At 47.9% G+C, this 15,020-nt stretch overlaps 1 protein-coding gene across 1 annotated transcript in view; it reads left to right on the forward strand.

The window, feature by feature from the left end:
- Window positions 1-1,636: 1,636 nt before the first annotated feature.
- Window positions 1,637-15,020, forward strand: part of EMB2754 (Vacuolar sorting protein 39) — a 39,375-nt gene continuing 25,991 nt past the window's right edge. The window contains exons 1-3 of the mRNA XM_087676254.1: window positions 1,637-2,439; window positions 2,799-3,010; window positions 3,223-3,354. Of these exons, the coding sequence (XP_087532380.1) occupies window positions 1,929-2,439; window positions 2,799-3,010; window positions 3,223-3,354 (855 nt within the window). The 5' untranslated portion in view covers window positions 1,637-1,928. The remainder of the gene's footprint in view (window positions 2,440-2,798; window positions 3,011-3,222; window positions 3,355-15,020) is intronic.

Genomic DNA, 15,020 nt, shown 5'->3' on the forward strand with positions numbered 1-15,020 from the left:
CTTGCACTTAACATGCAAAGTATGCGATCTCTTCCTTTCTCACAAAGGCGCAAAGCAAATGATGTGAAGTCTCATGAGGTTTGCGTGCGGTTATAGTGGGTCTGACCAGCACAGTAGGCATTTTTTTTATAATGCATTGGTAGAATGATATTATCAATCTCGGAAAAAAAGGGGGGGGGGGGTTTTATACAAAGCCTATAGTTAGGCCAATTTCAAGACATTCGTCCTACGTCCTTGACAAGGCTCTATAGAATACTCTAAAAACCTTATCTGTGGTCTGCGACAACCTTTAAGAGCTACCAAGACTTCTTGCTTGAGTCTAGCCCATTGAACATTAGGGCCTAAAGTTTTTCCTATTTCTACCAAAGACTTTCTCATTCCTCATTCTCCATATCTCTTGGAGAGTCACCGCTCTAACTACATTCCACATTTTCATCATCTAGTCAGTCATCTTTGTTGCCTTGTTTACCAAACAGCACCATCTTGATGTCAATTTACTCAAGGAAGCCCGCTTTTCTAATCCAAGTATGTAGTTGTTTCCAAGCTCCCCGTACCTCCCTGCATTCCCAAAAAAGGTGCCTTATTGTTTCTTTCTCATTCTTGCACAATCCACAGAGTCGCGAGATGTCCATGGATTTGCTCAGCCTCTCTCTAGTGGGGAGCTTGCTCATTACAGCCTTCCATAGGAAAAATTTCAGCCTCTTGGAAGGTGTGGCCCACCTCGTTCTTTGGATGCGGCAGACCCAAGTTCTTTTCTTAGAACGCGGGTGCCATTTCTTCTAGTACTCTACAGCTTGGAGTATGTGGGAGGGATCCTTCTTGGCGAAGTCCTTACCGTGCTTGCATTTCCATAGTACCTTACCTGTTGGGCTAGCCATAAACTTAGTAATGTTAGCCTCTAGCACCAACTTGGAGGTAGGCCATACTGCCGTGCACCTGCCCATTATGCCTTCCACAAAGTCTCTTCCGTCCTAGATAGGGCAAACTTCTCTGCCACCTCATCGATGCTCATGAATTCCATTCTACTTGGGTCCATAGATCCTCCCATTTGTTCATACCTCTATTGGCTAGTTGCCAGGAGAGTAGGGGCCTCTCTTGGAGGGGTTTGTGTGGAGGGTCAAATGCCTCCTTGAATGTCTAGATTACCTGCTTAAGAGAGGAGTTACCCCTTCGATCTTGTGCCCCTATCCAGCTAGCTCTACTGAGCACCTCTTGCCACACCTGCGTTAAACCTTGTCTGACTTGTGATTGTGGGATGGTTAGCTTCTTCCCCGCTAACAAGGTGTCGGTCCAGGAGAGGTTGGGGAGCCCATGGCTCTTTCTTCCGTTTAGTGCTAACCATAGTCCTCCATTTTGGCAGAGCTACGTGGACGAGAATTGAGAGGCTCTTCTTTGCAGCCTTGTGTGATAAGGAGGCTGGTTAGCATGGCTGGAGATTTGTTGCCTGCCTGGCCTTTGATCACATTTAGAGAATTTGAAGGCGGGCTTGGCATTTCAAGCTTAGCTTCTAAAGCGAGATCCCTCCTATTCAGTCTCCCCAAGAGAATGGAAGGGAGTCAACCACGGGTGCTTCTTATCAGGCATAGTAGGTATATTAGTTTGAGCTTCCTTTCTCTTCAAAGAGTTTAAAAAAAATGAAGCAATAGCAGTTTCCTTCTCTAATACTAATTTACGTGCGCGTTGTTGAAAAACAACAGTAATTATCATGATGATTATGATTCTGATTATACTTCGCAGATTGCAATGCAGTAGCTTTAGTACTGAGAATAAGAGTATGGCTGTGGTAGCATCTGTTCGATCCATCCATTAATTTATTCACATAAAGATCCGCGTTTGGAGCAGCTAGGCTATGGTGACATCCAGTCGATCCGTCCATTCGCTGACATAGAGAGAGAGAGAGAGAGAGAGAGAGAGAGAGAGAGAGAGAGATGGTCCACGTCGCCTACGATGTGAAGGAGCTCCTGAAGGCCTGTCCGGTGAAGATCGAGAGCGTAGCCCTGTGGGGATCGCGTCTGCTCGTTGCTTGCATCGATGGATCCCTGCGCGTTTACAACCGTTCTTCTTCAGGTAGTCGGGAAGACGACGACGACGACGACGACGAAGAAGAAGAAGAAGAAGAAGAGGAAGAAGAAGAAGCAGCGGCGGCAGAAGACTATCACAACAGGAAAAGACCCACTGCCATCAGAAAAGGAGACGCCTTCACTCTCCAAAACACCCTCATTGGCTTCAGCAAAAAGCCTGTCAGTCGCATTGATATCCTGCAGATGAAAAACCTTCTTATCACCCTCTCTGATGCGGTGATAGTGCATAGGCTGCCCGGTTTCGATTCGGTGGCTTACCTTACTAGCACAAAGGGCGCATCTTTGTATGCTTGGGATGAGAAACAGGGCCTTCTCTGTGCTGCAAAACAAAAGAAATTGATCATTTTCCAGTACGATGGTAGGTGAAGACCTCAATTTTCTACAATGTTGTCTGTTTCTTCTTAGAAACCTGGGTTTATCTGATCTACACAAGGTTGGGAATTTACACCTTGATAGAAGATTCCACCTACATTCAACAAAAAATTTGTTTCTGGCGAACAGCCTTTTCATAAGGCTGCACGGCAAGACTGAACAGCTAATATTTGAAAGAGGCACTCCCCCTTGTGGGCGCTTGGGTGTGTGGGTCTAATGAAAAAAAGAAAAGAAAAAGACTGCACTGCACGAGTAACAGTGATTACATAAGTTAATCTGAAGCATCATAGTTGCAATGGAGGAACTGTTTCCTTATATTATGTTGGGGCATTCTTTCCTATACAGGAAGTCGAGGATTTTTGGAATTGAAGGAACTTGCTGCACCAGATGTTGTAAGATCGATGGCATGGTGCGGAGAATCTTTATGCCTTGGCATTCGTCGAGAGTACGTGATTTTGAATACCACAACGGGTGCGTCCATTGAGATATTTCCTTGTGGAAGAATTGCCTTACCCTTAGTTGTGCCACTCCCAAGTGGCGAGCTGCTCCTTGGCAAGGTCGCCTCTCTTATTTGCTGCATCATATATCTCATCTCAAAATGTTCTAATAGGCAACTTATCCTTGAACTTTTTAGAAGTGCATCATTCTCTACTGTTTCCGATAATTCTGATCAGGCATAGGTTCATTAATGGCCTAATTGACCTTCTTTAAGTTTAGAACTTTCGAGAAATCTGAAAGGAGAACTCATATAATGTGCTTTATTGTCCAGGACAATATGGGAGTGTTCATAGACCAAAACGGCAAACTAACTCAGACTGGTGGGATCACATGGTCTGAAGTACCCAACCTTGTTGTAATCAATCCTCCATATGCCCTTGCTTGGCTATCCCGATTTATTGAGGTGAGTGTTGCTTTTACTTCTAAGAAGTGCTAGATGAAGCCTATTTTAAATTTTATGGAAGGTTATTTATTATACAAGCATGTTTTTTTTCACATGCATATGAGTGTCTGAGAGAAAGGTACAGATGAATATGAAATTAATCATTAAATTTGTAACTCTGTAAATTAATTTTATAATTATCTATGTGGACAAGATTCTGTGACTGTCCTAGAATATCCAGCATAGAAGGGAATCCCAATGCATCTCTCATGTATCTACCGAGGTGAATTGCCTTGGGAATGTGCATCGATGATGGCAGATGATAGCTTGGAACCTTAGAGATTCCCATGGACCTTTGTCGACACTAGGTGGGGTAAAGAAATGCTCGAGCATAGATAGAGAAATGCAAAGTGTATGACAAACATAGAGTGTAATGTGGAACTCAAGATCTAGAGAACTCAGAGTATGTAAAGAAATGCTTGAGCATAGATACAGGAATGCAAAGTGTATGACAAACATATAGTGTAATGTGGAACTCAAGATGCAGAGAACTCAAGAGTATGAATGAAGAATGAATGCTGATATGTGAATATGATACAAAGAAGCCTCAAACCTCTGTGTTTTGGGGATTGGGGATGAGTTGAGCTCAAAGTGGTGTTAGAGATGCCAGGAACAACTTCATGAGTGCGTTGTGCTCTTGATGGATCCTGAAATGCAGCAGTAGCAGTACATCAGGCTGAGAGGATGATGTCTCATAATGATGGCAGCGGAAAACGCAGGGCAGCAGTGAAATGCAGGGGTATGCAAGTCAAGGATGATGTCAGCACTCCATTCCAACAGGTGGTGGTGTGTTGAGTGCTGGGCAGCCTGCAAATCTGCAAAATGCAGGCTGTAGGTGATGGCGAAAGGCAGAATGATGATATCACCAGCTGGGCGAAGTTTTGGACAGCAAAATGCAGGAGTCGGATGGTTGTCAACAGGTCGCCAGGGGCAGCAACAATATCACCAGCAGTGGATGAGCAGTATGGAGCAAGCAGCACCAAAACATAGTTGGGACAGGTTGTGGACAGCAGGAGACTGTGTTGTCAAAATTACAAGTATGCTCTGATACCATGTCAAAACAAGCGACAGTGCAGAGAGATAGTAAGGTTTGTGGGGAGTAACACAAAGTGTGTATGGCAAACATTGAGAGAGAAGAGAAACTTAGAAACACAAGAACACGGTGATGATGCATTGAATCATGCTATTAGAAGAAAAGCTGATACATCGGAGTCGAAGCTCCGAAGATAATTGCACTGTCTTGTTTGAATTAGGTGGCAGCACCTGTGGGAATTTGCACAATGAATATCAGTTGTCGATGGAGCGAACTGCAATCCTTTGATGTTGTTGGAGATGTGGAAGATGATCACCAACTATCAAGTGTAAAGAAGCTAATTCCTACAGCAAGCCATTAAACTGAAAATACAAGAAATAGACACAAAATGCCAAGGAACAATAACCAAGGTGGCTAGGCATAAAATGGTATTACCATTGTTGGTTGAGAATCAAATGATGAGTGGCTGCAGCAAGGTATGCACCCCAAGCTATGGTGGCCAAGAGCATGTAAAGAAAAATACCCTAACACAGAAACATGGACAGAAACCGTACAACAAAGCACAGACTGATAAAAAGAACACAAGGTTAGGGTTAGAGTAACTCAGAGACAATGAACACAGTGAATAAATGAAATGATATGACTACTAATAATATGATGCTCATGCAACAAACACACTATGCAGTGAATGAATATTGAACCTCGAACTCCTGTATCTCTAGGATCAGGGTAGGGGTAGTGAGCTGGAGAGTGTGTCGTACTCCGAACAGATCCCGAATCGTAGCAAAGTAGCCTCCGGATGTCGAACACCAATAAACACAGTAGTGAGAAGCTGGATCTGATGCAGACAGCAGTGAGGAGAGAGAAAGACTAAAAACGCAGGCAAGACAGCCTGCAGGAGAGAGAAAGACTAAAAACGGAGCCTGCGGAGAGAAAGACTGAAAACGCAGGCAGGATAGCCTGTAGGAGAGAGAAAGACTAAAAAAGGAGCTTGTAGGAGAAATACTAAAAACGCAGGCAGGACAGCCTGCAGGAGAAAGACTGCAGTGACTGCAGATATGAGAGAGAAAACTGTCAGGGTGGCAGCTGGAGTCTGCAAACGCAGCAGTTTGCTGGCGTGGCAGGCTGTACGACAACAGTGCAGATGAACAACAGTCAGTCGTCAGGCAGAAATAACAACAATCAGCGTGTGGAGGGCTAGAAACAGACGCTAGACTGTAGGGAATAGTGATGGACAGCAAGGGCTGAGATGTCCTCCGTGACTGGGGTGTGGGCAACAAGCTGGTAACACCTGAAACTTGCAAAAACGAGATTGTGAAAGAGTGGAGGGCTGGCTGCCAATTTATAGAAAATTAGGGTTCTAGATTCTTTCCCACTTAACTTTCTCGATCTACTCCCCATTTTAGGGTTTTGGCTAAAATAAGCCTGAAATAAGCATGTTTTGGGGCTATTTAAGTGGCTAAGTGCATTTCTTAGCACAACATCCCCTCTCAGGCCCAAAATAGGGCGAGAAAAATAGGCCAGCCTAAATTTTGAGTTAGCCCAAGGCGTCCCATCCCAAAGCAGCCAGGGCATTGGACAAAAGGTGTACGTCGGTTGCCCAGTGGCCTACCAAGATTACAGAGGCGATGGATATCTTACCAAGGGAGCCCAATTGATCTCTGGGCACCCCAGAGAGGTCAGGGCATCGGATCAAGGGTGCTCATCGGCTGCCCAAGGGCCTACCAAGGCCTACAAAGACGGATGGAATCAACAATGGACTTGTTTGTTTTGTTTTGTCTTTTTTGTTTTTTGTTTTTTTTGAAAAGTGTTTTGAAAATAAATAAGTAATATAGGAGCAGCGGCCGATTACGTGACAGATAGAAAAAGATAAAGAGAGTTTTAAACCCAAGTTATTCACAAAAATAGCAAGCCAATCCCTCGCACTGATGAGGATAAGTGCCTAAGGATGATAAAAGTGAGTGGATGTGCCAATCATGTGTTGAATATGTGAGAGACAAAAAAGAAATGGTGGGCTTAGCAAGACAAGCAAAGCAAGCAAGGGTAGAAAAACTGCCTTTAGGAGAATTGCCATGTGTTATGCTACGAATATGGTGGATCCTAGAGTCGACCACTCCAAAAGACAGAAAATGGATAAATGTGCACAGATGCATGCTGACATGAACAGAATGCCAATGCATAGGGTAATGCAAAGGGAGATGTAAGATGTCATGCCCATGCAATATGCTATGCAACGGTGCCATTGGGACAGTGCCCTCGTAGGGGAAGTGTTCACTTGTCCAAGTGCCCTTTTACAATCAGGTCATCTTGATAGTGCGGATGAAGTTACAAATGCCCATAATACAATACAAAAGAATAAGTGAATGTAATGTCTAAAAAACTGTAAGCATCATCACTGTCATGATCAAGAGTAGGAGCCGCCCCCTCTCAAACTGGAAGGGAAAGCAAGAGGGAAGCACCCTATCCCTGTCAAGCTGAGGAAGTAGGGGAGGGTGTACCCAAGCTGATCCTAGGTAGCAGGTATTGAAGAACTGGCCGGTTGATCGCTTTGGTCAAGATATCTGCAAAATTATCTGATGAAGGTATAAACTCTAGGCGAATAGTGCTTAGCTCAACTTGCTCTCTGGAAAAGTGGAAGTGGACTTCCACATGCTGTGTCCGTGGTGTGATGATTGGATTTTCCGCAAGGGCAATGGCACTCTGGTTGTCGTAGTATATAACTATGGGAGAGTCACATGGAAAATGAAATGCCGCCAGTAAACTCCTTAGATAGATGGCCTCGGTGGTGCCATCGAAGAGAGCCCGGTACTCAGCCTCGGCCGTGGAAGCTGCCGTCTCTTGCTTACAGCTGGACCAAGAAATGGGAGCTGTGTCCAAGGTAAAGAGGTAGCCGCCATGGGAACGTCGGGTGTCGGGATCTCCTGCCCAATCAGAATCAGTATACCCTTGCAAACATAAACCGGAACCGTATGTCAAGCCATAAGAAAAAGTACACCGCAAATAACGCAACACATGAAGACATGCAATCCAATGTGACATTCTAGGTGCTGTGAACTACTGACCGAGTATGCTAACTGAGTAAGCTAAATCTGGCCTAGTGTGAATTAACCAAAGAAGTTTTCCTACAACAGAACGATAGGTGTGTGCATCTAAGTGCTGTCCTAGGGTATCCTTCGACAAGTGGACAGTAGGATCAATAGGCGTGGCCATTGGCCATGTCTGATCTGAAGTGGTAAGCTTACCTATCTTGTCATCAGGCATGCGTGTGTACGCACGACACCCGAAGACTCTGAAATGGGAAATAACAGGCCGAGAGCCAAAAAATGCCTCATACGGGGTCTTCTGAGAAAGAGCTGTAGTCGGGCACCTGTTGAGGATGTACATCGAAGTGTTAACAGCCTTGACCCAAAGGCGCTTAGGAAGCTCTGCTGTGAACAGCATAGAGTGTGCCATTTCCATGACTGTGCGGTTCCTACGCTCTACGACTCCATTTTGAGAGGGGGAGTTTGTAGAGGTGAGCTGACGAGAAATGCCATGCTTCTGTAGAAACTCAGAAAACTTGTGGAAGATAAATCCACCACCGCTATCACTCAACGTGAATCAGTCTAAGAGGATCCTCAGCTCTATGTGTAGACTGTTGAGGAAATGGGGTACGGTGCTGCTTCCCGAGTTGACAGGCTTTACAGACATCTCGAGCTAGCTTCAGGCGTGGAAGACCCTCAACCAGCTCATGGCGTGACAACTCATAAAGTGAGTCATAACCAAGATGCCCTAAGTGAAAATGCCAAAGACGCTCATTGTGCGTAGGCTCTCGAGATGTGGCTAAGGTCTGGAAGCTATGGAACACGGAGCCTTGGGCGGTCAGCTCGGTTAGAAAGTGTCATGTGGTATAGGCCATTAGGCTGTGCCTCACCTCGAGGAATCACTAAACTAGTCAGAGAGTCAAGGACCTCGACTGTGGTCGCTGTAAAGAAAACTGCTCGCCCCAACCAGCAAAGCTGCTGAATAGATAACAAGTTCACCCCAAGCTGAGGGACATGATATACATTGTTCAGCGAAGCCAGATCCGGACCCTTGTTAGTGGCAAAACTGACGCAACCTTGAGCCTGAATCTTGACCGAGGAGTTGTTTCCTACACGGACCCGCCCGGCTGCAGGGGCTCGGGTACAGAAAATGTCCTCTATAGGAGTCATGTGATGTGTAGCTCCACTGTCCACAATCCAAACTGGAGTTGAAGTGCTCGGCTGTGACAAGTGGGCCTCTGCAGTAACCTCGTCGGGAGGCAACTCATAGATGTGGATGAGACTCGCATTTGATGTCTCTATGGAGACAATATGGGCCTCTGCAGACCAGTCAGACAAGCCCTCTGGAGTTGAGAACGTTGTCGACTGAGATGACTGTGCGGTGGCAGTGTGAGTCTGACCTTTAAACTGCCCCTTGCCATCATCTTGCCTCCCCTGCTGGGGGTTACCCGATTGAGGGGCGGGGGTCTGAGACTTAGGTTTTGGTGCTATGCCTTGTGCCTTTGATCGATACTCGTCGTCAAAATGGCCAGCCTTTTAACAATGTTGACAATACCTATTCTTTTTAGGTACATTCTGCCACCTAGGTTTGAGTTGTGACTAGGAGTTTCCTTGAGAATCCCCAGACTGATTTAGCTTTTGAGTTTGATTTTGATTTTGAGTGGAGGTTTGGTTTGGTTTGCCCTTCCGTTGTTGCCCTTTCTGAGAATGAGCAAGAAGAGCCCCCTCTTAAGAGAAATTCATATGAAACTGATCGAACAACCGTGCGTAACGCAATAGCTGACACTCAAATTCATAGAATGTAGGCCTGGTAGGCTTTGAAACTATTCCTTCCATAAAATTGAAGTATTTCTTGGGGAGTTTATTTAGGAACAATGTGACCTGATTGTCAGAGGACTTGGAAGTCCCCGTAGTGGAGAATTCAAGGAGGAGACGCTGATACTCAGCCAACTTGACTTTCAAGTCATCCCGGTCAGTGATTTTGAAAAGCTGAAGCTCATGGTCAAGATTAATACGACAGGTTCTATCTCGAGCCACATAGCGGTCAGTCAAGTGTGCCCATTGCTTTGACACTAAGTTAAAATGCTGAAGCTGAGAATGAAACTCTGGCAATAAGCCCTGCATCAGCTCGACAATAGCGGAGGCATTCCTAGCCTTCCATAAGCGGACGACCTCGTATGGAACAAATGCGGGATTGGGTTGGGGTTCCAACTGTGAGAGTGCGCAACGGAAGAACACGAACACATAGGAGAGGAGAGAGAAAGCAGAGAATGAAGGAAGAAAGTCTGCACTGACTGAGATGAATGCTGAATACACTGAAATGGACAGAGCAGTCCCTGCACGCAGCCCGGAGCGTCAGTGAGGGGACCAGGACAGACTGGAAGCAGTGGCAGCACCAATGCCGGGGACGGAGATGACGGAGACAGTGCTGAACCTGCAGAGCATAATGCTGGAATGACTGGGGGGGGCTGCTATATATAGCCCCCAGGCCAGAAAACTGGCCGACCTGCCAAATCTGGCCGACCTGGCCAGATTTGGCCGACCAGCCAGATCTGGCCGACTTTGGCCAGATCTGGCCGACTGCCCAGAAAATGGGCAGACTGCACAAAAAACAGCCCAGTTTGGGCTGTATGACACCCACAGGCTGCTGGGTAACCAGGACAGCCACAAAATGAACTGACAGAGCTCCTCTGTCTCTTGTTAGACTCTGACAGGAGCTCACAACCAGGAGATGACAGACTGAGAATGATAAAGAGCAGGCTAACACCCCCTCTCAACTCCTGGGAGAGTCTGAAGACCCAAGAACCGCATGTGATGAAGCAAAGAAGCCTGAGGCAAAGGCTTCGTAAAGAGATCAGCTGCATTGTCCGCCGTAGGACAATAGACCACCACCAGCTCCGAATCCACGATCCGCTCTCGAACATAGTGATACTGAACCTCAATGTGCTTCGTGCGAGCATGAAACACCGGGTTCTTGGCCAGAGCAAGAGCACTCTGGTTATCCACGCGTAGCTCTGTAGGTCCGGTCTGGGAAAAGCCAATCTCCGTGAGTAAGCGACGGAGCCAAACTGCCTCCATAGCGGTCGAACAGAGGGCCCGATACTCAGCCTCTGTAGAAGAAAGTGCCACAGTAGGCTGCTTCTTGTTGCTCCAAGAGACAGCATCAGATCCAAGGGTGAAAGCGAACATGTAGTGGATCGTCTCGAATCCACATCACGTGCCCAATCAGAATCACTCCATCCAGAAAGGGTAATCCCATCTCCATACATGATCCCGAAGGATCGAGTCCCCTGTAAATAGCGAAGAACCCACAAGGCCGACTGCCAGTGTTCCTGGGTAGGAGTCTGCATAAAAGAAGACAATAAAGCCACCACAAAGTATGCTCCACCTGCTGAGTGTCGCTCCCTGTAATGATAAGATCATCCACATACAAGATAAGAAACACCAAAAGAGAATCCACAACCCGTAAGTAGAGGTTGGGATCATAAGCGGAGCGCGCAAAGCCACTCTGTAGAAAGAAGCGGTCAATCCGCTGGTACCAAGCACAAGGAGCCTGCTTTAGGCCATAAAGAGCCTTCCGCAGCCTGTAGACATGATCCTCCTTCCCCTGCACAAGAAAACCAGGAGGCTGTGAAACATAAATCTTCTCCTCAAGAACGCCATTCAGAAAAGCAGACTTGACGTCCATCTGATAGACAGGCCAACGGTGGTGAGCAACAAGAGCCAAAAGAACTCGAATGGTGGACATCCTGGCTGTAGGAGCAAAAGTCTCGAGGTCGGCCTGCATATTCTGTCTCCAAATATCCTGTGCAAGAGCCTCCTCCACTGTGGAAGGCTCGGAATCCTGAAGAATCTCTGACATAAGAGCATAGTTCACACATAGTGAACTATCCCGCTGGGCCTGTAAACGTGCTCATCGACGTGGACCTGTAGAAGAAGCAGGAAAGTGAGTAACACCTGAATCCTGCATGAGCCGGCGATACCATAAAGGAATCTTGAGAGACTCCTGCTGCTGTGAGAGAGACCGGGGGGTCTCCGGAACCTGCAAAGCACCCAAATCGGAGAGGGACGCCCCCTCACCGAGTGAAGGTAGATCCTTCGCATCAGAAGAAGGCTGTGTATCCCGTGAAGATCCCGAAGTGGTGGTGGAAGAGCTCGTAGAAGATGGAGTCACATCCACCAAAGGGGAAAGGGAAGCCGAAGGAGGAGGAATAGGGGGGGTGCTAAGGGGCATCCTGGAAGGAAGTGAAGGAAGAGAAGGTGGGGGGGGGGGGGGGGGTGTCCGTCGATGACGAAGAAACATCTGAAATGGAACCATCAATCGGATCCTCAGAGGCCGAAGCCTCATCAAAGATCACATCCCTGCTCACCTCAACCCTCCGCTTCGTCGGGTCGTAGAGCCGATATCCCTTCGTGGTCGTACTATAACCAACGAAGATAAGCTTTCTCGACTTAGAGTCGAACTTCGTCTTCCTCTTCTTCTTGTCCACATGGACAAAAGCATTGCACCCAAAGATGCGAAAATGGGACACGGAAGGCTTCTTCCCAAAGAAAGCCTCATAAGGAGTCATGTCCTGTAATGCCGAAGTCGGAGAGCGGTTGCGAATATGCACCGCTGTAGCCACCGCCTCACCCCAAAGGAAATGAGGAAGACTCCTATGCTCCAGCATAGATTGGGCCATCTCAATCATGGTCCGATTTGCACGCTCCACCACACCATTCTCTGTTGGTGTGTTCGGATGGGAATACTCCACCCGAATACCATGATCCCTGCAAAACTGAGAGAAAAGATGAGAAGTGAACTCGCCATCGTGATCAGCTCGAACGCCACGAACCTTGGAAGTGGTTTGGGTCTCCACAAACACCTGCCACTCACAGAAACGGGAGTACGCCTCGCTCTTGTACTCCAAGAAATAAGGCCATACATAACGACTAAAGTCGTCCACAATCAGCATCAAATACCTGGCCTTCCCGAGGGAGGCCGTGCCCATAGGTCCGCAAAGATCGGTGTGAACCAACTCAAGCGGAGAAGTAGCCCTCCTAGAAGCAACATGCGGGTGAGGCTGCCGATGCTGCTTGCCCCTCAAGCAGCTAGGGCACAAAGTGTGAAGAGGAGGGAAATCAGGAAGGCCCTCCACCATCTTCCTCCTAGCAGCCCGACGAAGAGAATCGAGGTTCAAATGACCATACCGAGCATGCCAAAGCAGCCCAAGCTCATGGGATGTCCGTGCAGCCAAGGCTATAAGTGTATAAAGCCCACCCTCCTGTGTACCTGTCCAAAGAGCATCACCTGTAGAAGCATCCTCCACTGTGACCGCATCCTGGGTAAAAATGACTCGGGTACCTAACCGAGTAAGGCCATGCACAGATAATAGGTTAAAACCCAAATCAGGGACATAGAGAACTTTGGCGGAGGAAGACCGCCTGGCAGAAAACATAGGTAAAGTCCCCACGCCTCGAACAGGAACTGTAGAATTGTCACCAATGGTGACTGTACCCCCTCTGGAACGAAGATCCTGAAGCCAATCCTGTCGGAAGGTCATATGTGAAGATGCTCCACTGTCGACGAGCCAAGGCTTCTCCTGTGTGGTAGAAGCTAGGGCAGTGTCCTCCTCAACAAAGACATGCACAAACGCAGATTCTGTTGTGGAAGGGGCCGCCTTCGAGTCCTTCTCCGTAGGCTTCAAATGGGGATACTTCTGCCAACACTTCTCCTCGGGATGAGTGCCCTTCCCACAATGGGGACACTTGGGCTTCTTCTCCTTCGCATCCTTCTTGTCCTCCTCCTTCTTGTCCTTGGCCTTCTCCTTCTTTTGTTTCTTCTTCCTGCCGCCACCTGTGCCAGCCGTAAATGCCTTGGTGGAGCCACTGGCTCCTACCTCTTTGAGTCGCTCGTCATGCTCCAAGACAAGTGGGGAAAGCTCCTCCCAGAGGAGTGTCTCACGGGTCCTCCAAGTGATGAGGCTGGTGTAGAAGACATCATAGCGGGGTGATGGCAGCTGAGTCAACAGAATCATCGCCATATCCTCAGACGACCAAGAGAGGCTAGCTCGCCTCGCATATCCTCCATCTTCGTGATGTGCTCCTTCATAGAAGGAGAACCATCAAGACTGAGCATCTGCAACTTCTTCTCCAAGGAAATCTTGTGGGCAAATGTCTTGTGCTGATACAAAGATGCAAGCTTCTTCCACACTTCCGCCGCGGTCTGTAACGTGTGAACATGTACAAGAACAGAATCATGGAGACTCATAAAAAGAAAGGAACGGGCTCGAGAGTTGAGCCTATCCCATAAGGCTGCACGGTCCATAGAGGTGCCATCGGACGAATCCGCAGGGGGACGGTCGATGGGTGAAGAAACAAGCTCCCAAAGGTCAAAGGTATCGAGGATGCAGGCCACCTTGCATGACCATAGGGAGTAGTTGGAACCATCCAACTTATCTTCCTTCGGAAAGGAAGGGAGAATCGGCACTTGAATATAGGGAATCAAGGAAGGCATCTGCATATCTGAAGCAGTCTTCACTGAAGAAACCTTCGCGGTAGATGGAACCCTCTGAGATGCATGGACTGAAGAAGGACGAGTGCGAGGAGGTTCTTCCCGATGTCGAACTTCACGATAATCCCGCCTCCGCTCAGAGGAATGATGAGAAAGAAGTTCATCCTCTGAGTCTTCAAAGCCTGAAAATTGGTAAGACATCTTTCAATCTGCAAAATACCAAAGAAAGTTGTGCCACTGTCGAAATAGGACCAGCAATGTGGTCACCAACCACCAAGACGCAGGCAGAGAGTGCCTACAAACACCTGGATCTGCAAAACGCAAAGATAACTGATGTCGATCACCAGGAAAGAGACCACCAGCACCAGGAAAGAAGTCGCCAGCAGGAATGTGCCGCCTGGAGTGAAAACGACCAGCAGGACAGCAAAACACAGCCTGTAGGGAGGTCGCCCAGCAGCAGGAGGGACAGCCGGATGGAAAAAGCAGGATTTCTGCATTGCTGGATGACGTGGCAGCCTCTCAGACAGCGTGGGCAGCAAAACGCAGGCTGAAAGGCCTCCTGTAGAAGTCGCCTAGCAGTTGTTGATCAGTTTGTAGCAGCAGTAGGGTATCTCACTCCTGAGGGTATGTCCTCCGTGCTCTCAATCAGGCGATGATACCATGTGAGAGTGCGCAACGGAAGAAGAACACGAACACAGAGGAGAGGAGAGAGAAAGCAGAGAATGAAGGAAGAAAGTCTGCACTGACTGAGATGAATGCTGAATACACTGAAATGGACAGAGCAGTCCTTGCACGCAGCCCGGAGCGTCAGTGAGGGGACCAGGACAGACTGGAAGCAGTGGCAGCACCAATGCCGGGGACGGAGATGACGGAGACAGTGCTGAACCTGCAGAGCATAATGCTGGAATGACTGGGGGGGGCTGCTATATATAGCCCCCAGGCCAGAAAACTGGCCGACCTGCCAAATCTGACCTGGCCAGATTTGGCCGACCAGCCAGATCTGGCCGACTTTGGCCAGATCTGGTCGACTGCCCAGAAAATGGGCAGACTGCACAAAAAACAGCCTAGTTTGGGCTGT

The sequence above is a fragment of the Lygodium microphyllum genome, chromosome 4 (assembly GCF_053477565.2).
Source record: "Lygodium microphyllum isolate KBCC chromosome 4, Lygodium_microphyllum_v1.1.10, whole genome shotgun sequence".
NCBI lineage: Eukaryota > Viridiplantae > Streptophyta > Polypodiopsida > Schizaeales > Lygodiaceae > Lygodium > Lygodium microphyllum.